This window comes from Cygnus olor, chromosome 7 (assembly GCF_009769625.2).
Source record: "Cygnus olor isolate bCygOlo1 chromosome 7, bCygOlo1.pri.v2, whole genome shotgun sequence".
NCBI lineage: Eukaryota > Metazoa > Chordata > Aves > Anseriformes > Anatidae > Cygnus > Cygnus olor.
Genome location: NC_049175.1, coordinates 19,379,828 through 19,406,348, shown reverse-complemented (window position 1 = coordinate 19,406,348; position 26,521 = coordinate 19,379,828). Strand labels below are relative to the sequence as shown.

General features: G+C 40.5%; 1 protein-coding gene across 5 annotated transcripts in view; it reads left to right on the top strand.

The window, feature by feature from the left end:
* The window catches only part of VSTM4 (V-set and transmembrane domain containing 4), a 33,814-nt gene extending 7,971 nt beyond the window's left edge, over window positions 1-25,843 (top strand). The window contains exons 3-8 of one of the 5 annotated variants that reach the window (XM_040563254.1): window positions 3,971-4,039; window positions 5,560-5,667; window positions 8,787-8,820; window positions 14,239-14,345; window positions 15,178-15,239; window positions 25,633-25,843. In XM_040563254.1, coding sequence (XP_040419188.1) covers window positions 3,971-4,039; window positions 5,560-5,667; window positions 8,787-8,820; window positions 14,239-14,345; window positions 15,178-15,239; window positions 25,633-25,758 — 506 coding nt within the window. In that variant the 3' untranslated portion in view covers window positions 25,759-25,843. Of the gene's footprint in view, window positions 1-3,970; window positions 4,040-5,559; window positions 5,668-8,786; window positions 8,821-14,238; window positions 14,346-15,177; window positions 15,240-15,462; window positions 20,600-22,407; window positions 22,646-25,632 lie in introns of those variants that run through there. The other 4 variants (XM_040563256.1, XM_040563257.1, XM_040563255.1 and 1 more) reach the window with 4 other exon arrangements.
* The last annotated feature ends 678 nt before the right edge of the window (window positions 25,844-26,521 follow it).

Below are 26,521 nucleotides of genomic sequence, written 5' to 3'. Positions count from 1 at the left end.
GATCCCCCACAGCGCTGCCTCAGCCACCTCTGGGCAGGGGCAAAGCTGACAAATGGTGCAGGGGACAGAAGCCAGGGCTTGAGTCTCAACCTACAAAAACATGGTGGTTCAAATGCTGTGCTGGAGGGGAAGAGGAGGAGAGTCTGAGTGTAACAATGAGGAGGCTTCCCCTGGTGGTTGGAAGGGATTGGCAGGGCTGAAGCTTGCAGACCTACAGGTAGAGCGAGGAGGTCAGCACACAATCCCAGAGTCTTAGACTACACCTTCATCCCCATCCCAGGCTGTCCCTCACATCAGAGAGCTTAGAACACTGCTTCAAACCCGGAAATCCTCTCTTCATGTTTTCCAATGCTCTGGGGAAAAAATGCTGAGGATTACTCGAGGGAGGAAAGCTAGAGAGATCTAGGTCTGATGCAGAGAGACAGTGAAGGAGAAGAGTATCATTTCAGCTGAGGGAACTATGCTGCCCCATTGCCTATGAGCATCCGCAGCAGACCAGTAGCTATCTTCAAGGGTGGCACACTGAAGGATAACAACTAGTGCATTTCTTGCACAAAGAACTTGCAAAATAAACCAGAACATAAACACAAGAAGTGCAGAACAAGTACTTCAGGAAAATGAAGGAAAAAAAAAAGGAAGAAGAAAAAAGAGAGGAAATCAGATGTAGGATCATTTTAGGATTTTCCTGTGATAGTGTAATTTCATAAGTCAAGTCAGTAGTTTAAAGTGTTTTCACATTCAGTGAAGGATAGAATTTCCTAAATGCCTGTACTGAAACATATGGATTTATCTGGAGTGTTTGTTAGGGGAACAACATATTGCAGGTAAATGGCAACAGAAGAAAAAGCAATATAAAATATTGATGGACCACCTGTCAAAACTCTTCTCACAGATGTCACTCTGCATGTTGCATTGTTGCACAGGCAATTGAAAACTATAACACAGAAATGTCTCCTTGCTCTTCCTAGCCAAAATCTGGGGTTCAGATTAATTTAGTTATTGTGAAGAAGAAAAATGAGAACTTATCAGTCTGTTCCTTAAATGCTAATTTAGCTCTTATTTTTCTGATTTTTAGTACTATTTATAAATACATGATCAGGGTGAGGATTTGCAGCTCATGAATTCATCCTTCTCAAACTGTCTGGCCATCTGTATCGCTTCTCTCTGCTTCCAGTGTAACCCAAAGCAGGGCAGGAAACTTGAGATAAGGAAGGAGGGCAGGACACCTGTAGAGTACACACACTGACAACACTCCATGGGGATCTCAGGCAGACACCCCAGAAGGAATATCTATTCTAATTCCAAATCCAGGTTAAAAGATTGTGTAATCACAGAACCATAGAACGGCTTGGTTGGAAGGGACCTTAAAGATCATCTGCTTCCAACCCCTCTGCCAAGGGCAGGGACTAAGATACTAAGAGACACTTGAAAAGTCAGATATCTTTAAATGTCATAGCCACTGTTTTAGTGTTAAAAGCCCCTTTACTGGAAAATAACTGCCTTAGCTAGCATCAGGTAGAACACTGTGATTGGACAGGCCTTGCTACACACGGGAGGGAAGGCAACGATTTTCAGAGTGGTGATAAAGTCTCCAGTTTCCCCCGTGGTAACACTTGGGCTTTTCAAGGAAATTTTCTTCCAAACACATTTTGTATTTTATATTATGATCAGTTACACTTTTTATTGCAAAGGGATTTGGTTTTATTGCAGTTAGATCCTGGAAAAAAAAAAAAAAGGAGCAATACAAATTGCCTGTAGCACATGGATACTTAACAGTACTGTTTGTGCTTTATCAAATAAGGTAGCAGTGCTCAAACACATCACAGTTGCTGTCTTTTCTAACATTTTGTTCCAGTTAATGTGTCTGCAATTATGCACAAATTCAAAGTGGTATCTTTATGCTAAAGCACCAGATAAATTTCTTACAAGCTTGCACATCAGGTGGATGCAGAAATAGGAATTATTTTTGTTAACACAGGAAGAGAAGGTCAGTGCGTAAGACAGAAAACAGCGGGGGAAATGCAGAAGGAAGAGTCATTCTGCACCTTCAAAATCTAACTTGCACCGTAAGCAGAAAAAAACAGAGGCAGTTCAGTATGTAGCCTTTGTCAACCACAAAGCATAGCACTATTTCAATCAAAAGAACTTGATAGATTAAGCCTGGGTCTGTAGTATCTAACACTATTAACTTTTGTTCGGATTTTGTTATCTGCTAGCAAGTTTGCTAGTGTGAATTTGTGTAGTCCGTAAAGAGGTTGCAAATGCATTTTTTTTTTGCAACACCATTTTTTTTTTTTTTTACAGATAGACATATTGGAATTGTGGAAAATCAAAAAAAAAAGAGTTACAGGCTATAGCTCCTTGATGTTTAATAATGGCAATTAAAAGATTAGTTACACATCTGGCTTCTCCTCTAGGGCTGAATAAATTTTTCAGAAATGGAGCCTCATCTGATGGGGATGGAGAGTCCTACATTTGTGAATTCACTTGTCAACTACAGCAACTTTGTGGTCTTTTAGAAAGCTCAGCTGAAATTTGAGATGCTGCAGTTTGCCCCTTTAGGTGTAATGAATACAAGACAGCAAACATTCACAGGAAGGATATTGTTAAATCCTGGTAGTAAATCCATGTCCTCACATTGTCAAGAAGTGTCTCCTACTTCAGCCATACAACATATTCACTCTGAGCTAAGGTGGATCTCTTTCCCCTCCCTGCATCTTCTCCTGAAAAGTATATGTTCTTTCATGGGTTTGTCTGGTCAATATTAGCCTAAAACCAAGTTAATCATCTTCATTATAGTACTGAATACGCCAGAAAACAGTTTGAGAAAAAAAAAAAGACATCGTAAAGATGGTTCTCCCACTGCCTTCCTATCAGAAAACTCAAAAAAGTGAGTGGTCTTCTACAAACAATGTGCCACACCTCCAAACCACCATTTACAGATGGGTAATCCCTCCATCCCAGATACTGCACATGGCTTAGGAAGAACAGTACATGTTCTAAATGGTTTATGATCCAAGAGAAGAGATTATATGTAGGAGGACAAACAGAGAAAATTAGACAGTCCAGCTAAAATCCTACTGGCATGGACAACAAGTAGAGATGATCACAACGTCTTGTTGAGAAGTTTGTGTATCAGAGTTTCCTACAGAAAAGATTCTGAATTCTATTAAGTATTAGTAGCCTGTGCTGTTTCCTAACAGTAAAAATGTTGCAAGATAAAGGAATGCAAGAACTTTTTCCCCCCCCAAAAATAAACAAAAGCCCTTTTTTCAGGGAATGTATTCTAAAATACTTGCCAAAAAGCTACTCATGTGATGCTTTCACCCAACAAATGAGTAGACCTGTGAAAAAATGTTCAGGATAAGCTTCCCATCACAACTAAACAGCAGATTTCATTACTTCTGAAAGTATTTCCATATCCACGGAGTTAGGCCCACACATCACATCCCTACAGGACAGGCCTTAATTTCCTTTTTAATGGGGTACTTTTCTGTAATGATTTGCCACACGAACCCTCTTGGAGGCAACCTGGAAGACATCACCAGACTCCTTTTCCATTGTAATGACAGCTAGCATAAGAAATCATGGATTAACATAAGTGAGATCATCTAATCTGATGTCATCAAAATATGTCAGCATGCTTAAACAATCTGACTGGGAGAGCAGAGAGGGTTTTGAACAGTGGGTGATCCAGCAGTCAGAGCATTTGGATTCTAGTACCAGGTTGTACAGTTGTTATGAAACAACCAGATGAGATTTGATGGAAGACATTTTTAGTAATGCCATTTTATAACTGAAGTGTCTCATTGAAATAAAACTCTTAGTTAAAGTAAGATCTTGATGCGCTGATGTGTAAGGCAGAACTACATTTACTCCGAGAGATCCCAACACTTTCTTCTGCGTATTTTCAATTCTTGTTATGTCCTCTTTGTTGTTTTTTTTCAGTGATTGTTGTTTTTTTTTTCAGTGATTTCATCAAAAACTTCCGATGATCCCACTTTCAAGAAAAACCATGAAGCTTGGAAGTTTTTTGAAGGTAAGACACATCTAACTGCTACTGGTTGCATACAAGATGCTAGTTTGGCCAAACTCTACAGTACAACTCAAGTGCCCCCCAACAGGCCCAGTTTTGCACGTTCCTGTACAAACTCAGGCCTCGCCTCAGAAGGCATCCCACGGACTACAGGGGGTGCTGGCAAAAAGAGAACGGAAGGCTTCAGCTCCGCTTTCTTATACGTTTGTTATGGCCAATGGGAAAGTGGCCTACACCTGGCTGATCATGCAATGCAAATACAAACCCTCATCCAGGAGGGTGCTGAGCATGAGGTACCAAGCACTGTGCACTCCCACTGGCCTTAGAAACTGCTCACAAACCATGCTCTGCACTGCGGGAGCAGCTTAAAGCCCCCTGGAGTTTCAAGGCAAGCAGTACTTTCTGTGTGTATTAGGGCACATCTGTTCCAAGAGACTGAAATCCAGAACTTGCACGCAGCTGGGATTCCATCCTCCTCCCACCCCAACCCAGGGCACCAGCAAAGCACCAGCCCAACATTTGCAGCCACTGTGCTGCACTGCCTGACAGGCGGCACTGCTTGCTCAATTCTGCGGAGAGCCTTGCTGCTCAAACCACAATTTACAAACTATATTGTTGTACTGTGTACGGGCAGATGTTGTAAACGAAGCACAGAACTGTAGGTCAGGGGTCTGGTTCCAGCAACGCTATTTCCTAGAAGAACACTTGACCTCTGAGGCTTGGTTTCCTCTCTGTAAAGCGGGAAAGAAGCCAATATACATCCCTAAGGACATTTCAAGGCATTAATGGGTAGAGCATCCTTGAAGTGCTCTATTTAGAGTTCTAGTAAAAGCAGAAATAAGTCATCAAAGACTTGTCCTTCTGAACAAAATACTCTGTCTTGATCTGCTGTGGTAGAAGTACTGGCCCCTCCAGCAGGAATGTGTTATGGGACCTGACTGAAAGCCACAAAGAGAGACTGAGGCTGTAGTTTGAAAAATAAAGAAAATGTATGGATGAAAATTTCAAGCCAATGCTGCCACCAAAAAAAAAAAACCAACAAAACCTAAACAGCAATCACAGGCTTCCTTCCTTCTTCCTCAGCCACTCAGCATTCCCCCAACTCTCCCTACTGCCACTTTTAAAAGTTGTTTTCATGTCTTTATTTTTAAACCAGTACAGCTGTTTGAACTGGGAAATAATCCAACTGAAGTTCTTCTGATTTTGTTAGCCACACCAAAAACACACACAAACAAACCCAAACAAACAAAAAACCCCACCAACCAAATAAACCAAACCAGCCTTCCCTCCCTCCCAAAAGCAAGCCCTCATAATACACCTATTAGTGCTTATAGAGACTTCACCCAAATTTTAAACTGAGCAGGATGCCATATGAAAATTTCAAGAATGTTAATTATTTCTGAACTGTTACCTAATTCTTTTGGGTCACACTCTATTTAGGTCTTGCTGAAATAATATTTTCTATCTTCTAAGCATGAAGCATACAGCAGCAACATTGAGCATCACCTGTGCTTGCCTTTCAGATTTGTATGTGTACGCAGTGTTTGTGTGCTCAATAGGAATCATCAGTGTCCTCCTTTTCACACTCGTCATTCTCTGTCAGTCGCTTCTGAACAAGAGGAGATCCACAGGTGAGTGAAATGTCATTCTTACTGGCTGCAAGACCTTTACCAAAGAGGGAAAAGGGGGACAAGGAGAATGGAGAAAATGCATGAAATAAAAATATTTCCTTGCTTTTATTTTAAATTAAAAAAAAAAAAAGGAAAGACTGCTTTATTTCTGCCAGAAAAAAATGGAATTTTCCTCCACGGAGTAACTAGGACAAAGGCCTTTTGCTCCCCTTGAATAGCTATTTCACTTTAAATTTGCATTGTACTTTTTCAGAACCCTTCAACTTTTCTTAAACATAAATTGCAGGTTGTTAGGACTTTCTTCAAAGACTACCAAGTGCTATATCATTAAATTGCATTCTGACCAGATCTAGCCAACATTTTGCAGGAGTGACATTTCTGCAGACATGTTTAGAGGGGCTTCAAAGCAATTTTCTTGTGTTCCATTTTCTTATCCCTTCCTTACTAAGCTGTCAGTATTCTTGGGAAAGCGGGGCTGTTATTAGCACTCTCTCATTTGTAGCGTACTTTGAACCTAAAGCATCATTTTGTCATTCAGATGCGTATATTCACTATAGTCTTTCAAGACCAAGGATTACCGTTTCATCCTTCTCTTTCTCTTCCTCAGAGAGGGTTTTTCAACGGGGCTAAACCTGCATGAAAGCAGCCCTGTTGTAACCAAAAGTGCTATTTCATCTGTGGAGTAACCAGTGCAGGCTCTACTTTCATTTCAGTTTAAGAATGGTATTTTTTGGAGACCTCACACTGTGAGAATTAAAATACCAGCATGTTTAGCAGCCACCATGCTTGAGGAGAGCATAAGGACCATCTCTGAACAGAAGCTTTGAAAAAGAGTTTGGTTAGTGATTTGTCCTGTGAATGACAGGAGAGAATCATGACTTGTTGCCTCTTCAGCACTACACACATACCACAAAGGAATGCATGACTCAGATACACAGGAAAGAAGACACATAAGCCAAAACATAGATGTGCACAGAAGTCCTTGCCTGACCACAACAGTATTTCAAGCTGTGGCTCTGTTTTCCCGGTAGTGCCCTCAGTAGAGTAACTCCAGTTCTATCTGAACCCAAGAACTGTGCTTGCCCAGAGGAAGAAATAAGATCAATGTTATTCTTCCTACCCTGGTAAGTGATGACAAATGCTTTGTGCCAAGGGTACCCACACTTAAGTGTGTTGGTCATGGTGAGTCACCCTGAAGCCACAAGCACTAGACACTCTCTAGCAGACATTGGGCTAGGTTTTGCTTCTGTTTGTATTTATTTGTAGTAGCAAAAGTGAATGACCAGCTTAGAGAAAAGCTCTCCTCACATCAAATCAACAAGTTAATTATAAAAAGAATATAGAATAAGCATATACAACAGATAATAATTTATTCTGAGCTAAACCCTTTCTTCACTACTCTAATATCTGAATAATTGTAGTCTTAAATTTTTATTTAGATTTTGTACACTATCCAGTAAACGCCGTCAGCATTAAACTTATGGTTTCAATTGAAATGTAACAAAATAAAGCTTAATAGACAGGCACTCGGTATTCAACAGGTTATACCTATCTATAGGCCTTTCACCCACCTGGTCAGAGCATTCTCCCAAAGCAACGTTAATCAGCTCAGCATTCAGTTAAGCAGCAGGGAATTAAAACAGCAGTGCTTTCTCATTCAGACTGTTAGAGTAAGGCACTTCTCCTCAAAAAGCGTTATCTTACCTTCTTTCCATCCGTGGTACTCTGTACTTCCATCCTGGGCTGGAGTAGGCAGATCCGAGTGTTCAGATGAAAGGAGCCTTCAGCAAAATCCTGAAGCCTGTCATTGAGGAAGGGAGCAGGGCACAGCATAGCAACCTCCAAGAGCTTCACCCTGAGCCTTCAGGCCAGCTCCAGGCACAGCCTTTTTCCACCTTCGGTGTGGTGATTGCCACACCATCTTCCTCAGAGGCCCCCCAAGAGAAGCCTGACCCTCACGGAACAGGGTTGTCAGGGGCCCAAGACAAACAAAACCATCTCCATACCTCACCTGCTGGGTAAATTCCCATCAGAAAAATTACCATTTCCAGTCACCCCACCCATCATGGGAACACACCTGAAGCAAAGCATGGAAACACCAACAGCTCCGTCCACTCTCCCACCATCCCCTCTCCAGCTTCCTCTCGCTTCCTCAGCCCTAACAGCTTATTTATTTAAGTCCAAAATACAGCCCGTGAGGAGCTGTTCAGCTTCCTTGGAATGGAAAATTTAGGTAAGACCAAATGTGAAAGTTTTCCTGCACAGAGGGGCATAATTTTTAAGTGCACCATTGTCTGGTTTTCAAAACCTTTTAAAGAATGGAGAAAATAAAGATGCAGGGGGTTACCTATGTTACATTACACTTCACACCATGGCCCAGGGTTGCTCCCTCTTTTCTTTTAAGAAAATAAATTGGCCATAATTTAACTAGAAGAGCCAAAGCCTCTTCTTCTGCCTGCATCCTCCACGCGGCGCAGCTTGGGCAGAGCTAAGCCACAGAAGAGCATCTTAATAACCCTGGCTCCTGAAAGGCTGCAGGAGCGAAGCTGCCCTTGCTCGGGCTACTGATTCAAAGCAGTATGAAGTGGGAGGATTTACACAGCTCACACACACGCAGTCAGAGATGGCACTGGCCAGACTGGACCTCCAGTCTGATCCCAGGAGGCAACCCCTAAATGCCTGAGGCTTCAGACTAGCCTACATTAGGAACAGCAGCAGCTCCTGTGGCTGCATGGTTTATTTCAGGCTTCTGGAAATAAACAGAGGCACCACAAGGGAAATAAAAGTCCTCAGAGTAAAATCACTGGCCTGCTGTGCTTCTCCTTAGCAAGGTGTCTCTTGTCTGGGCTGACCGGGGCTGACCACTGGAATGTGAGCTGCCCAGCACTTCCACAGCAGATTTTTGCTGTTTGATACATTTCCCTCTCCCAAGCGTAGCTGTCTTTGAAACCAACTACATTTTAATTCAAAAAATACGGTGATCGTTAGCAGCTCTCCCAGTGTGACAACCTGGCTCCTCCACAGTCCCAGGAGCGTAGGTCTACCTGCAGTGTCCATTTGTAATCCATAAACTGTACCAGTGTGAAGCCACATTTTTTCTTTCTTTCTTTCTTTAACAGTGAAGCATTACCTGGTGAAATGCCCCCAGAACAGGTAGGGATTACAATTCTCTTTACTATAACCCAAGGCACCAGTTCTGTTTTGGTTTTGCTGTGTATATTGAAGATGATGAGTAATGTTTTCCAAAATGCCTGCATGAGATAGAGTCCCAGGTCCATGACTCATGGATGTGCTTGAAAGCCAACATCTTCCGTGCATGACAGGGGAGATCCACCTGTGCTGTCTTGCTGTAGGTCCTGCTTCAGTGACAAGCCTTTCCTTGAGGCTCTGAATTGCTTTCTGGAGAATCCTGTTGGGTTTCCCAACACCTCACCACATGGTAATGACATAAGCCATCCAACTACATAAAGCACACAATGTTACCCAATAATTCCTGCACCCAGAACTGGGAGTGGGGCTCAGAAACATATTTTTCGGCCCACAGTCTAATCCTAGTTGAAGACTCTGGGTGATGGGAAAAACTCTACTTCTGCTGCAGTCATTAATCACTGTCCCTTTAAATACCACTGACTGCCAAAAGTTTTTGATTGCATGGTAGTATAAAACTGATGTCCAGTGTATGAGCTTCTTGAGATATAAACTGTGCTGGAATGGCAGTAAAAGAAAGATGACAAAAGTATTTTACAAACAAAAAAGATTAAAGAGGGATGCCTCATAATGCAAAAGAACATCTGTTTCCCAGTTTTCAGTGACATAAAACATGTTTCTGGCCTTGTAGTTTAAATCCAGTATTGCTTGGTATCACAGATACTATTTCTCATAGTATCTTTTTAGCACCAATTCAGTGCCAAGTATAGCATGTCCTAGATCCTAAACTAGTGTAATTTTTGGTGCATTCTCATGGGATAATCACTGTATTCATTCTAACCAATGCTCAGATGTAAGCAAAGTCAAAATAAAGCTACAGAGAGTTCAGGCGAGGTCAGTACAAACTGAAACTTTCATGTTATTCTTGAAAGATCTTTGTTTTGTGACCCTGACCAGCCATTGCACCACACCAAAAGTTTACAGAGACAGCTCAGCAGTTTTCATTTTTCCCTGAATGTTTTTTCTTTTTCCTTCTTTATTAGCTACTAAGACAAACTTAGAACTAAGGAAAAAAAAGTGGGGGAGGAAAATCAAAGGAAATCAAGATTGTTAGATAACACAAAGATAGGAGAAAATGAGACTGATTGAAAAGATGACAGTCAAAACTGGTGAAAAAATTGAACATGGCAGTCAGATAAAAGACTCATTATACTATACAGAATCTGCCTGTCTGGGCATACGTGATGTGGTAGTGATACTACTAAAAATGCTAAGCTGGGAGCTGAATAGCAGGGAGGAAACAAGCCAACATGATTTCTTCACCTTAAAATGGAATCTTAGGAAGTGAAAGAAGTGCATGACTCTATATGGATAAAAAATGTGGCTTAATGTATTTTAGTCTGACAAGGTATGCTAGTGAAAACCCTGATCCTACAAATGCATGTCAGAAATGCACTGACTTCAGGGCTTTAAAATAAGTACCTATGAATGTGTTACCAGTATTATGCTTTCTGCTATGTTTCACAATTACTACCTTTTATCTTCTACCCTCTACTGAAAACACAAACCATTAATTCCTTTGAACTCGTTAGGACTATCTCTATTCTGCTTAACTTCAAGTATTGGTATTAAACATGTTATGATCCACGTCTGATGCAAAACATTTGTTTCTATTCTTGTGCTTCAAGGCATCACAAATCTGAATGGCAAGTAAACCTTGTATTCTGGCTTATCCAGATGTGCTACTGCTAATAGGTAAACCCACTGAAAGGAAGGAGATGCAGTTGCATAAGCTGGCACCGGGCACTGGTCACTTCTAGCTGAATGCCAGCAGTGCGCCAGCAGTGCTATGGTCACACAATGACAGAATTCAGAAGCTTGGAGACAGTTTGAAGTGTTAGAGGATATGAGAGGTATGTGATGGCTTCATCCACCTACACTGCAAAACCCGAGAAACTCCATCAGTGTTGCCAGATCAAACCAGAATCTAAAAAGCTTGACCAGATCTCATTTGTGCACTTGGCACAAGGGCTGCATTTCAAACTATCTTCCTTTACCTGCCCATTCCTTTAGAAGTATTTGTTAGCTTGTCTTGGAACTTAATTCAAAATGTTCATGCCCCAAACCCAGTGTCTAAATGCCCATTAGGTCAATGTGATGAACAAATTTGCATGAGATTCTTGCCAGTCAAAATGGCTCAGCCTTGCTCAGCTCCAACTCCCTCAGTGATATTTCAAACTGAGAGCAGAATCAAGTTTCCAAATTACATTAATAGTCTGGTGTCTGGGAACCATCAGCACTCCCACTGCAGTAATACCTAAGCATCTTAAAATATTTCATGTCTTGACATCATAATGATGTTTTTACTTAATTGGAAACTGAAGCACAAATTGCTAAGTGATTTGCCCCGGGTCTCACAAAATGGCCTTAGAAAAGAAAATGCCTGAGTAGAACAACGTGAAACAAATGTTTGGGTTTTGGTTCACTGCTTGACCAACAACAAATAAAGGGGAAAATGAGTTAACCAAACCCGTTTCTAAAAATAAATAACTAAATAAAAAGTACAGCCATTATGGGTTTTCCAAACCACTTAGTTTTCTTTTCTGGGTTTTCTTTCCTTTAAATATCTTCCTTTTTATTATCTACCTTATTATTAGATCGTTTTGTCAGTTTTCAGATCCAGAAACCCACAGGAGCTGTAGCTTTGAAAACAGGACTTTTTTTTTTTCTTTTTTTCTTTTCCTGTCTTTTATTTGTTTGTTTTGGCCTGAACACTCCAGTCTTTCAGTGACTGCTCTTCTGGAGACAAATAATTTGAAGTGAAAAAGCACTCACTTCGCAAAGCTGTCTGTCCCAATGCCTTGGTCCCACACCACCACTCTAACGGTGCAGGAACAAGTTCTGCCAGACTGAACCAGAACCAGGCATCCAGCCCACCCCAGGCACCTTCTTACACAGCTCCCCATTTGGAAAATATCAACACAGTTCCAAAGCCACTCGCACTTTTGTCACCCCAACCCACAGACCCTTGACAAGAGGGAATAGCTGACCTAGACAACCACAGGAAGAGTCCCACATCGTTGACTCTGGTAAGGATAGTAATGCCCAAATTGTAGCACTTTGCCCGCTCTTGGACAGTATGTTCCTGAAAGAGCCACTACGTCCAGGGAAAATTGCCTTGGTTGTGAGACACCTTCCACAGGCTTCCTTTTCCCCAAACTCCTGTCTTTTTCTCGCTCTCTCAAAACTCTCCAGATCCTTCAAGGAAGGCACAATGTGACACTGTTAGAAAAGAAGCCAGGAGGCTGGAGGAGGAGTTGCAGATAAAAAGTAACTTTCTTCTTCAACCCAGAACAAGACAAGCTCACAAAGAGACAGTGTTTCAGAGCCAAGGAGTTATTTCTGAGCCTCCTTGTTTGGTTTGAGGAGCTCAGTTTGGAGACAGCAAGTACAGTTATTTTATCTCCCAGAATCAGTTAACCCTGTATAGGCCTGGCACTTAAAAGTAAAGCATAAGCCACAAATACAGTGTTCTGTAGCTTCACTTATTCAGTGGCAAAGCAGTGCAAAAAACTAATGCAATGAACTAACACTAAGCCTTTTAACATATTGCACCTAAAGTAACAATATCAGAACAATAATATCTTTAAGCTACACATCTGTCTTAATGACCAAAAAACATTTTTTAAAAAATCACCTCCTCCCCCCTTTTCTCTGTCAGTTTGCTGTGTTTGAGTGATGGAGCTAGGCAGGACAGTTTCATTTCCTGCTGGTTTTAAACAATTTAACATTTTGATTTTAACATAGAAACAAATGGTTGTTGTGGGAGAGTTTCACAATTGTGCAGACACTTTAAAATCACTTTAATGCAACCCTCAGTTTACATAATTGATGTGATTTATTTATAAATCATGAAAATATTTTACCTCTTAAACACTTTTTTAAAAGTTTGGCAGCAAACCTATGTCTTCAGCTGAATACAAGGAACAGAATTTAGCATAATCAGCAAACCAGAGTTTTTTTTAATCTACTCACGTGTAAATCCAGAGTGATTTCACCAATGCTAGTGGCATTCATTTAGATGTACAGCTGTGTAAAATGATTACGGCTCCTATTTTGTTATTCTTGTGTAGGCAATAGCTGAGACATCTTAACTTTCATTGAGACTTTGGCCCAATTTGAATATCTAATTCTATTAATAAAAAGAGAATGTTTCTTGATACAAAATAACCTAGAGAGGAACAGCATCTTGGGACAAATGATTTAAAATTCAGAGAACTCACTGTCACCAGTGTTATTACCACAAAGCCCCCAGCTGGGTCCCACTGCATGGTGCAGCTCACCAGGATGATCCCCCCACAGCCACCCTGTGCCCTTCCTAGGGCTGGCCTACATCAGGTGCACCCAACAACTGCTGCTTGCCACCCCCCTTCCTCCATCATTTATACACTGTCCTCCCACCCCAGCTGTGGAATAAGATTCCTTTCACTCCCAGTTAAGCCAATACAATTTTATTTCACGTTAGTTGCAAGCGAGGAGCACCTGCACAGTCAGTTGGCACAGCTGACACACGGTGACAAGATCAAGTCTCTGCAGCCTGGCTGCATATCTGAGCCTCTAAATGTTCAGAGCAGGTTATACTGCCTCAGACTTGGAACATGCTAAGGGTAAAACAAAATGAAACAAAGCATAACAAAACAGCTGCTACAGGATGATGAGCTATAATAGTCCAGACAAAGAAGCCCTCTTTTAGGACCCTGTTTATAATACAACTGTTGTACGCTTCCCTCACATCTACCACTGCTTTCTCAGCATGGACGTACTGGAGCATGCAAATTGCCAGAGTTAAGAGACTGCAGCACATATTATACACACTGAACCTCCTGTAAAAAGCTGCCTTTTTCAAACATAGCTTTGTGAGTCATCTGAAGGACCAGCTACCTCAAGGCACGCTGCACACTCTCCTGTCCTGCTGACCACTCAGCCCGGCTTAGCCCCTAAGATTTTGCTTTGCCTGTGTGATCTTATTCCAGCCTGCCCATGGCCCTGGCCCTAGCCAACAAAAGGGTACAGGCATGACCTGGGGACAGCAGCAGGATCACGCGTGTTTTTAAGGAATAGCTGCAATGAACTGAGTCTTATGTAAACCCGGCTTTAAGGGCACTTTGCTTTTTCTATGTCAGGAAAGATCAGGCTCCTGAGTTTCTCAGCCAGGCTGAACGGTTGAAGAAATGCAGGATCCAGAGCATTTGCAGCCCCCTGTAAGAGGTTTTCCAGCATAGCCCCAGGTCAAAATCCAAGTTGTTGGGCAGGGGCTTTCTCAAGTGGAAGGTGATGTGTCTGCTTGCATGAACTCATTGGGACAAGGCATCTTTCCCTGCATTGCCTTCACCTGTCCCTCACACCCGGGTCTCTGCATTGCAGCTCTGGGGAGACCGTTACCAGCGTGACAAGCATGTCCCCTCTGCAGCCCAAGAAGGTAAAGAAGAAGAAAGAGAAAGTGGAGCAGCCGCCCGCCATCCCAGCAAAAGGTATGAAAACAGAGAGGCAGGGGTATTTCAAACCCCAGGCACAGCCACAGAGGAGAGCAGTGTGCGGGATGTCAGGCCTTGGCACTCTGCACCCACCCTGCCTGTGGGCAACGCGTCCGTGGGGGAAGACGTGGCCAGTGCCTGCTGCTGGGACCAGGCCCGCACCCCCGCGGCCTTAGGTATGGAAGGGTTGTCACCCAATCTAGGCCAGAGGCCTCAGCTCCCTGTAGCAGAGGGGAGAGCAGACCTCTGCCACAACATTCACACTCAAACTGGGGATCAGTTAGGCAAGATGAACTCTCACTTTGGTGAGGGAAGCCAGCATATTGCTCTCTTAAAAAGTGGGGTGCACTTGAGAGGTCAAGCAAGATGAGGAGATAAAGATCAACATTTTGGGAATCTCATTTTCAAAGAGGATTTCGGGTTGCCTCTGGGGTCAATCACACAAAGTCTTGGGTGTGCTTTCTGAGCACTGCCATCAGTGCTAACCCACTGGCAGAGGGGAAGGAAAGGAGCCAAAAGTTTTCTGTGCATCAGATCACAAGTGACCAGTCCTCAAGAGGTGTCTTTGCTCTCTGGCTTCTGCACAAAACAGCATGATTTGTATATCAGATTCTTTAATCTTATGATTTTTTCCGATTCATAAGCCCTATGCTTCATTGTAAAGCAAGTTATCTGAAATACAGTTAAGCTTTTATAAAAGTGTAACTACATGTATTTATTTACTCCTAATCTGCTATAAATCTGTAATTTATAAATTGCTAATGCATATGCTAAAAATGACAGTGAATTATAATAACATGAAATGACCCCTTAACATTTATTTCCACAGCTCCAATAGCCAATAATTTTCCTAAGCCCAAGCTCTTGAAACCTCAAAGAAAATTGATCCTGGTAAGTAATTTTCTATAACATTTTCTCCATACTGTTCTCTCAATATAATTGCCATAATGTTGCCAGAACTCCAGGTTCAGAAGCTATAAATTGGCATAAAAATTACACAAGTGTTTTTTTTTTACTGTTGTTGTTTTTTTATAAAGTAATATTTCTTAAAGTGATAAATTGTCTTGGCCCTTTTCATTTGGAGCATTAGGTTACAGTGGATTATGTTTTCCAGCTTTCTTGCAGTCATTGTGTCTACAAATTTAGCCCGCTCTTAAACGAAACCTGCTATTGATTCTCACATGCTGCTGGGAGCTGGCGCTTTGGAAAAAAAACATCCGTTACTGGCAGAAGCACAACCACACCATCACACTGCCTTTGAGACATTTCAAGTCAAAAACAGGGCCCTGATTCCGCCCCACAGTGGTGTAAATCAGCAATAGCTGAAGTTGCAGGAATGAATATATGTATAGAGCTTGTATGAAAGAAAAGAAAAACTCAGATGTGGTTTCTGTTGGATATGAGTTTCTGTTAAAAAACAAAACAAACCCCCAAACCTGCGGGTATTTGCCAGACAGATCAGACAGATGGGCAGATTTTTCTCCGCTTTAGTAACAAAGCAGTACCTGGCCAAGACATCTGGGGTAACAGAGACAGTTTTACCAACTAACCTCAGCTGCCCTATAACGAGGCTGGCTTGCAGGGCTCCCTGTGCAGTCAATAGGCAGAGGTGAGTCAGAGCAGGAGCCTGATGAGATGCTCCACGTTGCCTTTCGGGGGATCCTTTCTCCCTTTGCTGGCAATGCAGAGCCCAGGGTGACTAACTCCCTAACTTTGGCACCTGAGTGAAGGCGACTGTCTAAAGTTAGGTGGTGTGAATAACACAAATGCCTCTGTGATGGCTTCACTTTCAGATGAGGACTGGAACTGGGAACCTTCCCACCAATTGTCAGCAAATGTTCTCTGCTCTTTTAACATGGTCAGGGTACAGCCCAGGGTGCTTGGGCACAGTGCCAGGTGGCTCCAGCTCAGCTTAAATCTCGTGTGATGCTGCTTCTTGGGCACACTGCCCACCTCTCCTCCCTGGTCATACAGGGGTTGTGCCTCAGCCAGCCTCCATTTGTACCGGTAAGGTATCAGTAAAGGAAGAGGTAGAGTTTTAAAAGCCCATGAAAAAAACAAACAAAACTGTGTTAGCCACTGTGTCCCAGCACATGGCTATGCCAGAGATCCGCTAACCTTCGGCCCTCCTAGGAAAAGCTCTCATCGCTTAAAGCACTCAGACTCTGCCTGCAGGTCAGTAAAGCAATCAACAACACTGAACTTGACGTAAATCTGTTTCCAGATGCTTTTTCGTTCTGGAATAAATCCAGGGATGGGGGCCACAAATAGCTATTTACTCTTCCCTTCCCACCATGGAACCCCAGACAAGGTTCAAGCTCTTTGGAGGAGAGCAGCAATAAACCCTTCTCAAACCCTGAGATCTGCTTTGGTTTCCCTAGCGTGACTGAGCACCTGTGTGCCACCAGCAGCCTCAGCTGCCTTGCTGTCAGACTCGAGTCTGGCAGCTGCTTCCATACGTGGCTCTTTTCCCTTTCACATGTTACCTCGGAGTGCACCTGAAGAAACATCACAGCCTGCAGAAAACACACAATCTATGGATGAGAGTTAGCTTTTAGTTGAAAAATAATTCAACAAATGTTGTCCAAGAGATTTTCAAGACACAAACTCACCTAGCGGTACTTAAAAGGCAGAAAACTAAACCCAAGGCAGTCCATAAGGCACATTCAGAAGCTGAGCAGGACACTCCCCAGAGCTGTTTCCCATTTCTCTTGCCTCTCTCCACAACCCATTTGTTTAAACCCCCATGTTTTAGTATTCTCAGGGAAAAAAAAAAATCATTCTTTTCTCTTAAAAAAAATTCTTTTTAATTCTAAGAAACCTAAACTAACTGAGTAAAAAAAATCAACAAGAGAAATGGTAATCACAGAATTCAAACACAAATGGAACAGGTTGGTTTCAGCACGCCTCCATTTCTTAATTCACAAAAATTTCTCAGATTTAAAATTTTCAATCTGCTTTGGGGCAAGAAAAATGTTATCGCCACCCTGCCAACTTTCTGCAGGATAAGAGATTTTTTTCCTTTCAACTGCAATTATTTCAGAGTTGCTGTCTGCACTAGTTTTTTTTTTTTACAGATTTTACATAGTTGCTAGGTAATAGCCCTTGGAAAGCCAGACTCAAATTGCTGAGTATCTGGACTTCTTCTGCAGCTTCCCATTGCAATCCAAAGAAGATACCACACTAGGAGAATATTCTAGAAAACCTAAGCAAACAAGTTTGAGTATAAGGGAACATTACAAAATAATTCCAGTGTTTTGGGAAAATTTTTGTAATAACCTAAATACCAGCAAAATTATTTCCAGAGGACATGTGCTTCTGGTTTCCTGAAAGATGTTTATAATAGCTAGAGAATTTCTTTTGTTGTTAACATGCTAGAGTGGATTGCAGTATAATTTTACAAGAATACAATAACCTGGATAAAATGGACATAATCTCAATGAAAATTAAAAAAAGAGAAAGCCTAATATCATGTTCAGTTGCACAGCCTTGAGTAAAGTCTTTTAAAAACTCCGCTTATGTCATATTGCTTTTGCTTTAGCCAGAACAAGAATTCTATGCTCCCCTTGTTGCAAAAATATTCCCCATCAGTGTCATTCTCTATTAGCATCAATGAGAAATGTGTACAGATCAAAGGAAATAGAGATGCTGAAATGCAAAAAGGGATGGTTTTTATAGCATGTAAGAAGCACAGAGAGTCATTAGGAAGACGAAAATTCTAGGGGCTCACAAATCTGTCTCTCTAAGGGCTGTTCCACTAGAGCCTTAAGTACTTAGCCCTTTGAGTTGGTAGAGACAAATCTTATACTTCCTCAAACGAATTTTCTGGTAAGCCTTTCATTGCCTCCTAGAGATTTGTTGTCATAGCCCAAGAGTTTTAGGTGCAGAACATCTAAATGAAAAGGTTTCAGTGTCTTCATGAAGGTTTGCATCACCAAACTTTTAGAAGATCTTGTGTGGAGCTAGTGGAAATAATTTGATTTCAAGTTAGACCAAATTCTGCAATCTTTACATATGCAAATTTTTTGTTGACTTCATCATCTTCACATTAAACTTTAAGGGAAAGACTACCTGCACAGATAAGACAGGATACAGGGAATCTTCCTGATTCTGCCTCTGACTTATGCGGCTTCTGCCAAGTCAGAAATCATCCCACTTTGAAATCAGATAAATGCATCCCATATTATAAATGATCCCCTTGGGTCTAGTTCTTTGAACATGTTGTAAACGTAAAGCACACAGTACATACAATTTGGCTTCGGCAGCTCCTGCATTGACGAATCTCCTTACCAGAGCGTATCTGGCTTCTCCTGTTACCCAGCACAGAATACGCATTGGTCCTGTGTGACTTCTGGATCAGAGGTTTTCCAGAGACCATATTGGAGCTATTTCTGAGAAGCATCCACTACCCACAGCTCATGCAACACAGACAGCACTGTTTGTCTCAGCATGGTTTGGATCACTGGAGGCCTGGTGCTACATGATTGTTGAGATTTTCTTTTGATGATGATTATGTAAAAGCTACTTGAGAAACAGGAAGGGCTTATGGTTATCTAAGATTGAGGGAAATTTCTGGAAGTCATTTTGGTGACAGCTCAGAGATCTGGATTCCCAGCTTTTACAGATGTATCAGAAATAAAACACTCAGATTTTTTTTTTTTTTTTTTTTCCTCTCTCTCTCTTCCCCACCCACCCCAGTTCTGAAAAATCCCATCCTTATTTATCATTATAGGCTAAGTGCTGACAATGTGCTGAATGCCAGCCAGTGCATGTCAGGACAGTCCCTGCACTGGAAGCGCTTACTCAGCAGAAAAGCGTGTGAAAGCCTGGGATCTGCAAGCATTCAACCAAAGCACAGCTGTCCTGCTTCTGCTGTGTCTGTGAGGCAGAAGCGTGTTGTTTTGAGCAGGAGCTTGACGGGTGTTTGACACTTGTGGAACTGAGAAAGACATGATTTGGTCTCTTCTGCGTGTATTCAGCAAAATTAAGCTTACTTCACATTTAGCTCATTGTTCCACATCAGTGTATACTCCCGAATCAAGCAATGAAGAAGGGTGCTCCTAGAGCTGCCCAGAAGCTGAAGTTTCCTTCATCTGAAAAATTGTTTTGACTTTTAGGTTTCAGGAGTACCAATAAGCAAGCAGACCCACTGTATATCAGAACCAGTGACTTGGAGTCCTTTTGGGGAAGGGTCTAGATGTGCAAGTGAATGATCTCTTTTCATCTTACAATTAAGTACTACATCATTCAAGCCAGTCTTATACCTATTCACCAAGCTAGCTAGCCAGGAAAGGTAGGCTAGTCAGCTTTTTGCATGACTAGTAGAATTCCTGAATAGTCTTAACGTGCAGGTACCACTGTCCCTTTCCTTAAGAAAAACAAAGAAAGTGAAATACTGTTCAGTAACATCATATATTTCAGATCTGAGAACAATCGGGTCTCCTTTTTGCCTGCATGATTTTAAATTAAAAGCTATGCCACCCTCTGTTAGAAGAGTTGTTTTCTCCACAACATGTAACAATCTGTGATTTAAGTCCTCAATTTCTCAAGGCATTATTGATCTCCACAGACTTCAAGTAACATTTTACATATGATATACAAAGAAGAATTGAAGTTTTTTTTCTTGACTCCCTGCGATTCTTGAATATTTTCATCCAGTCCACATAATTCTTTTCTCTGTCAGATAAATAATCCTTTTTTATCAGTCTTTCATTAGGATGTGAGAAGTCCATAGGAACATTTCTTCATGAATATCATTTAAATGTTCAAGTTGAAACTCAGAATACAACATATTCAAAACATCTGATTTATGCCTGCTTTCACATTCAGATCCTGCATTGCTATCTTCAGCCCCAAGAAGGAACAGTTTGTGTAAATACAGAAAAGCTCTTGCTTGAATTGAGCCAAGGATTGTGTATTTACAAAGTCCCACAGCAGATGATTTTTGTGCGACAACACCTTTGGAGTAAAAAATGTGTCCTTGAACCTTTCTGAAGGATAAAGAGAAATAATCCTGATTTCCAGCAATGTTGGTTTGGTTCAGAATCTAGGAGTAATTCTGCAGCTGTAAAAGGAATACAGCATTAACAAAGGGACTATTCTGCAAAAGCTGTTAAAACAGGCTGGACAAACTTCTGCCAGGTACATTTAATTCTGTTAATGAAGAAAGATGGACTGACTAACTCCATATAAACACTTCCAGCCCTATATTTATGGGATTCTGTTTCTTTAAAATAAATGATTCAATGGGATTTAGTGAATCACCTTTGTCTTTGTCCCCGATGTTTTTATCGTGACTTCTGTGGGATTTAAAAGCAAAATTTAGATGCAGTGCTGAAAGAGGGTTCAAAAATTGACACAGACATTGTTTCCAGTGATGAAGCCTCTTCTAGGGATTAAAAACCAGACATCTTAGTGGAAAGAAACTATCCTTCTTTTTAACTGATAGTGCCACCAAAAATCATACTTCCTACTCCACAATTTTCCAATGTCATATTTCTCAGCCTTGGCACGGAGAGCACAATGGCTCTCTTGATATTCCAGAGCTCTTACTAGCCAGCAGTTGCATTTCTGAGGAATAATTCATCTTGCAGATCTAGCTTCAGTTTTTCGCAAAAGTCTGCAGAAGTCATTTTGAAGTCCCTCTCTTCCAAAGCTAGCCCCTGTTCCTTAGGCAGCACATAGTTCTCTCCCATCAGGGTATTCCCACAGAGAGCAGCAACAGTCTGCCCCATGCCTGAGCCCACCCTGTTGGCCTGCAGAGTTCTGCCTGGGCACGGTCTGATTCTGTGTGCTCAGGCGCTCCCGAGCTGTGCCATCGGGACAGTATCAGCGCTTTCCCTGGGGAGCGGTGTACAGAGTGTGAATACAAAACACAGTGTCTCAGATATGAAATGGAAAAGGCCCAAACTCTGAGTTTGGACTATGCAAAAGAAGAGAGAGGAAAAATGGTAGTTGCAGCATGTTGTTGCTAAGAGAGACCTACATCGTGTCACTGCAGCCTGGAGAAAGGCACAATTGCTAGAGACTGTGCCAAATAAACCTCACCACCACCTCTTGACTCCATACTCTTCCAGTTTGCGTTTCTTGCAGCGTGCACCCAACAGCAGTGTGGCTAGGCCATAGGTGACAATTTCCCCTGTACTGGCACTCAGAGCAGCAAACATGCGTAATTGGCAAGGCTTGACCTAATCCTTTCACCCACAAGCACGGGACCTGGCAGTGAGGTAGGTTTCGTTTTAATGTTTCTACAGGAATTCTGCAGGAATTGTTAAATTCTTGACTGGAACTTTCTTGAAATATGCCTGTTAAACCCCAAAAACATAAAAGGTGACAAGTCAATTTGGTCTATAAGCGTAGTTTTCTTACTCTCATCCCTAATTAAAGTCATTCTGCATCATATCCCAAACAACTCCATCACATGCAATCATATAGACACTGAATTCCAAGGCAAATATCTGCAGTAGTAGTCAATTAAGTATTAAGACCGAAGTGAATAGGCAAGCGAGCCCTTGTCTGCTTAATTTTGATAGTAAGCTAGAATCAGGGGATTATTATTTTTTTTAAATTAGAAACTCACATTCATTTTGTCATTTTCACAATAACTGTTGAGGTCATGGAAGAGCAAGACTACAGCAATCCATGAGTGAAAGCTGGCAGCAGTTGTTTTTCCAGACAAGTTAAAATTATGAGGTTATTATTTGCTTGTTTTATCTATACCTATTTACAAATTTGGATAAAAGTGGTTTTAGTTAAAACTTAAAAACTTTCAGTCTGACAGTTCTCACAGTAAACATCCTTGATGCTGCCAAGAAACAACCCAGCTAAGCCAAGGAAGAGCAAAATTGACATTCCTGGTAATTATGACATAAAAATCAGAGTAATTTTCATTAAAATCTCAACCCTTCCAGGTCTTTTCTAACACATTTATATACTGGACAAACCCAATAAAAACAAAACTGAGTATGCACACATTTAAGTTTCTTTTAGATATTCACGTGATAGACTTTGCAGATTGTTTTTTGAGAAAATGTTCCTATAACTGAATTATTTCACATAGTTGCCCAAGGGAAGCCCTGTGACTGGAATAAACTAAAATTAAACTGGAAGAGATCTGGAAGAAGATCATTTTGCATTTGCCAGAAGATACACTGGAAAATGATGACTCTTCCTAATTTATATTTCTTCAAAGGGTATGATCCCAAGACAAGACGAAAACAGATGCACAAGATAAAAGTCTACATCTAGAAATGTCACTTTGGAAAAGAACTCTATTTGAATAAATCATTTCAATATAATTTAAGAACAATGATGTAATTTTTCAGGAAACGACATTGTAGCCATAGAAATCCCAATGACCCCGTAGATGAAGAGCTGGGATGGAAAGAAAGAGGCAAACAGCCAGTCATTTGCTGTCTCTTCCTCTTCTGTCCTAGTATCAGTCCCACCTCTAAGATCAGTTATTAAAGTCACCCTGTTGTTCTAAAAAGGAGGTGGTGGCAGGATTCCAGGCTGACATTGCCAAAATGGTATCCAATCCAAATGAGAGATGAAATCATAGAATTAGTTTTCTTTCCCTGCCTGTTCAAAAAAATTGTTTTTGGACAAACAAACCATCAAAATTAAATTAAACATATGGTTGATAAATGAAGTACAGAAAAGCGCATGAAAAAACAACCCTGGCTACCATACGTACTTTATAGTAGTGTTGGCTTCCATGCACTGTTATTACACATCCTTCGCTGAAAACTGTATACCCTTCACAATTTTGAACCTCCTGTGTGTTTCCTCATATTTTCAATCAAATTATTACATACTAGAAATATGCATAAGGGAAATTATTCTACACATTTTATGGTGTGCTGTTGCTTGTAGCAGTAATTGAAGTACCTTTTCCACTTATGAAAGTACTAATTTTATTTGGTTTTATTGCTTTTCTAGATGCAATTATTTATTTAGTGTGTTTTGGTTTTATTAAATTATGTTTACTATAGGAACATCATAAAAATGTATGAAAACAACACATCAGCCACTACTGCCCAATGACCTGTTTTTGGGGAATCTAGTGTTATTTTTCATATCCAAACATAAATAGAATAAAGTAAGAATAAAGAGATAATCTACACTGGAAAACAATGCAATTTTGAGTTAACACAATAAAACACCTGGCCAATATGATTTCATAAATCTTAGTTCTAAAATTTACATGAGCTGGGCGTTGAGGTGGCTATTTTAGGACGTGACATTTCTAAATGGAAACATAATATGAAATGCAATTAAACAGCAAAGAAGAAAGCATATACAGATTTAGCATGCCCTGAGCAACTGATTTCTACAGAACAATGAAAATAGTTCTACTTCAAAAGGTGTACTGGGTCAGTCCTAGGAAATGTGGAGTTTTACTCTGGCAGTGATCAATAGCTTGTTTGGAAAGTTTTATCAGATATGTTTTAGGATACTTTTTGTGTGCATCATATCATGATGTTCAGGGGCTGAGATGACTTCTACTAAAGTCAGTAGTAAAACTCCTGTTACCTTCAAATAGAGGCTAGATCTGCTATCCCACACTGAGAATAAAATCTTCAGTATTTGCTGGTTTTATTGCAATGTCCAGCATCAACTTAGATTCTACATTTAGCTGGCATACTTCCTACTGGAAAGATAGGTAGATATAGCTTTGAAGTCTTAAAAGGAATCTTTAACATATCAAAAAAGGCAAAACCAAATGCCTAGATACTTTCAGGCTATAAAGAAGAGAGATGTAAAAAAATTAATTAATCAGAGCAGCTGACAGATTTTCTCTAACTTTTTATTTTAACTCTAAGACAGGATAGTATGGATTTCTATATGTGTTTTAGTTCACTCCCAATATTTGAACAAAGAAATGTGACTTTCTTTCTGTGTTACATATGAGATCAGGTTGCAGTCTACAGGAAGTCCTTTTACATCATAACAGCAGAGAAATGCACAAAAACAGGAAGTTTTGTGTGGTTAACAGTGGAGCATGTAGAAGTGAATGAGGACCAGAAGCTGAGAGCAAATAGGACTACCCATGCAAGGTGGGGAAGACAATGTGAAGAAGTGCATATATTACAGTCCTGCAGACAAAGAGCCCTGCAGATGGTCTTTACTCATGTACAATCAGCTGACTTCAGTGATACCCTTGCAGCAGCAGCTGCACAAAGTATTTCAGGATCAGATCTACATAGAAGAAATAAGATTAAATTTATGCTGGAAATTGTAAGCTGATCCACCCAGAGGGAAACAATCTGAAATGTAGAGAGTGAGCAACCGTCAAGGCAAAATGAAAGGATTCCAGAAAAGTGCAAAAGACAGGAAGCAGGGGAGCACAGGGACTGATTTCAGAGGATATCAGATGTTTATCTTTTTAGCCAGAAGACAATATAATAATTATTCAAGCACATTTCAAGGAAACAGGAATCATTTATGTTAAGGGAATAAATAGCGGTAAATAAAACTTAAGGAAACTTGCCATTGGAAAATACTTTTTTTTTTTTTCATTATAAGGCTTAAATACCGTATGGAAACCTTGGTTTATGAACTTTGAGTTAGTTTTCAATTTAACAACTGGCAAAGCCTTTCTTGGTCTTAGAAATGCAAACTTTTCTATAAGGTAGAATTTTGTGACTGCAACAAACTGCATGGCTGATTTTTTGTATATATATTTTTAAATAGTCCATTTTAGTCTTAAATTTGAGGACAACAGAGCCACAGCAATTTACAAAAGTGAAGAAATCCCCCTGGAATGACAGTAACAACTCAACCCATTTTTTTGCCACCTTATGCAGAACATTAACACGCTTTTTCTGTTAAGAAACATAATGAGAGGTACTGTGACTGTCAGTGATTAAAGATGTAACTGGCAAGCAAATCCGTCACATATATTTCAAATTGTGGAATTTGTGAATAATTAAAATTAAATTGGGAAATGTAAGATAAAAGTGACCAAATGTTGCTAATAGACATCTTTCAAATGTGCACTATTTGAACTGTCAAATTAAAGCAATCAATGTTTAAGAAACGAGGAGAAATTGGACATGAAGCTAAAAATCCTATCTCCTATTTCCTTAAATGTTTCCTTTTTAAAAAATATTTTTATTTCATCATATTTGAACTAACTTTGGTGCAGAGTAAGCTTATTATGAGCAGAGTAGAACTAGCATGTGTGAGAGAAGAAATACACCCCATTCTATAGAATATTTGAAGTGACTTTTACATTCAACGATAATGACATTGTAACTGTAATTTGTTGTTTGTTTCCTAGCCAAAAATTGCAGAGGAGAATTTAACATACGCTGAACTTGAACTTATGAAGCCAATTCAGGAAGCCAAAGGCATTCCCAGTACGACAGTCTACGCACAGATACTCTTTGAGGAGAACAAGCTGTAACAGTTCATGCCTGTATAAATGTCCTTTGTCTGTGTTCTATTTAATTCTTGCTGTGCTGTTTATTTATAAAGATCATACAAATGTCCATATTTTTTTATTGCCGTTCACGTGCTTCTATTATTCTATGAGACTTTTATACAAAATGTAGTTGAAAGTAATCATAGAAAAAGCAGCTGGTCTACAAGTGACACCCAGAGACACCCCACCCCTGTGTTTGCCCTTCCTCTCCCCATTTAAAAGGGGACTAAGTTCCACCTGGGGCATTTTCAATGTTAATCATTATTCCTTCTTTGACACTAATGCAACAAGTCCAGCTGCAAACATGGACACCTGAGCAAGCCTCAGAAGGACTAGTGGCAGGATCCATGCACATCAGCCTGCATCTCAAGATGAGGACCATTCATCAGGAAATTCATCAAATTGCTGCTGTTTATTCCATAAAAAATAATAATTCAGTAAAGCTGCGACTTTTTTTTTTCACAGTGAAAGGAAAGCTAGAATTACTTTTTCAGCCTTTTGTCCCCCCAAAATAGTTATCAAAAGGTTTGGTTTCTATATTTTCTTTCTAAATGATATTGCATTTAACAATTTACATTACCTTTAGTAAAGCCCTTCTTCAGTGCTTAAAATCAAACACCAAAATAATCCAAAGGAAACATTCCTAGTTAAACCATATCAATTTGAGGAAGAATATTTATAGCTTGGGAACATTTTCCAGGATTTGATGGTTTTTTTTTTAGTTCTGGTTGGGGATAGGAAAAAC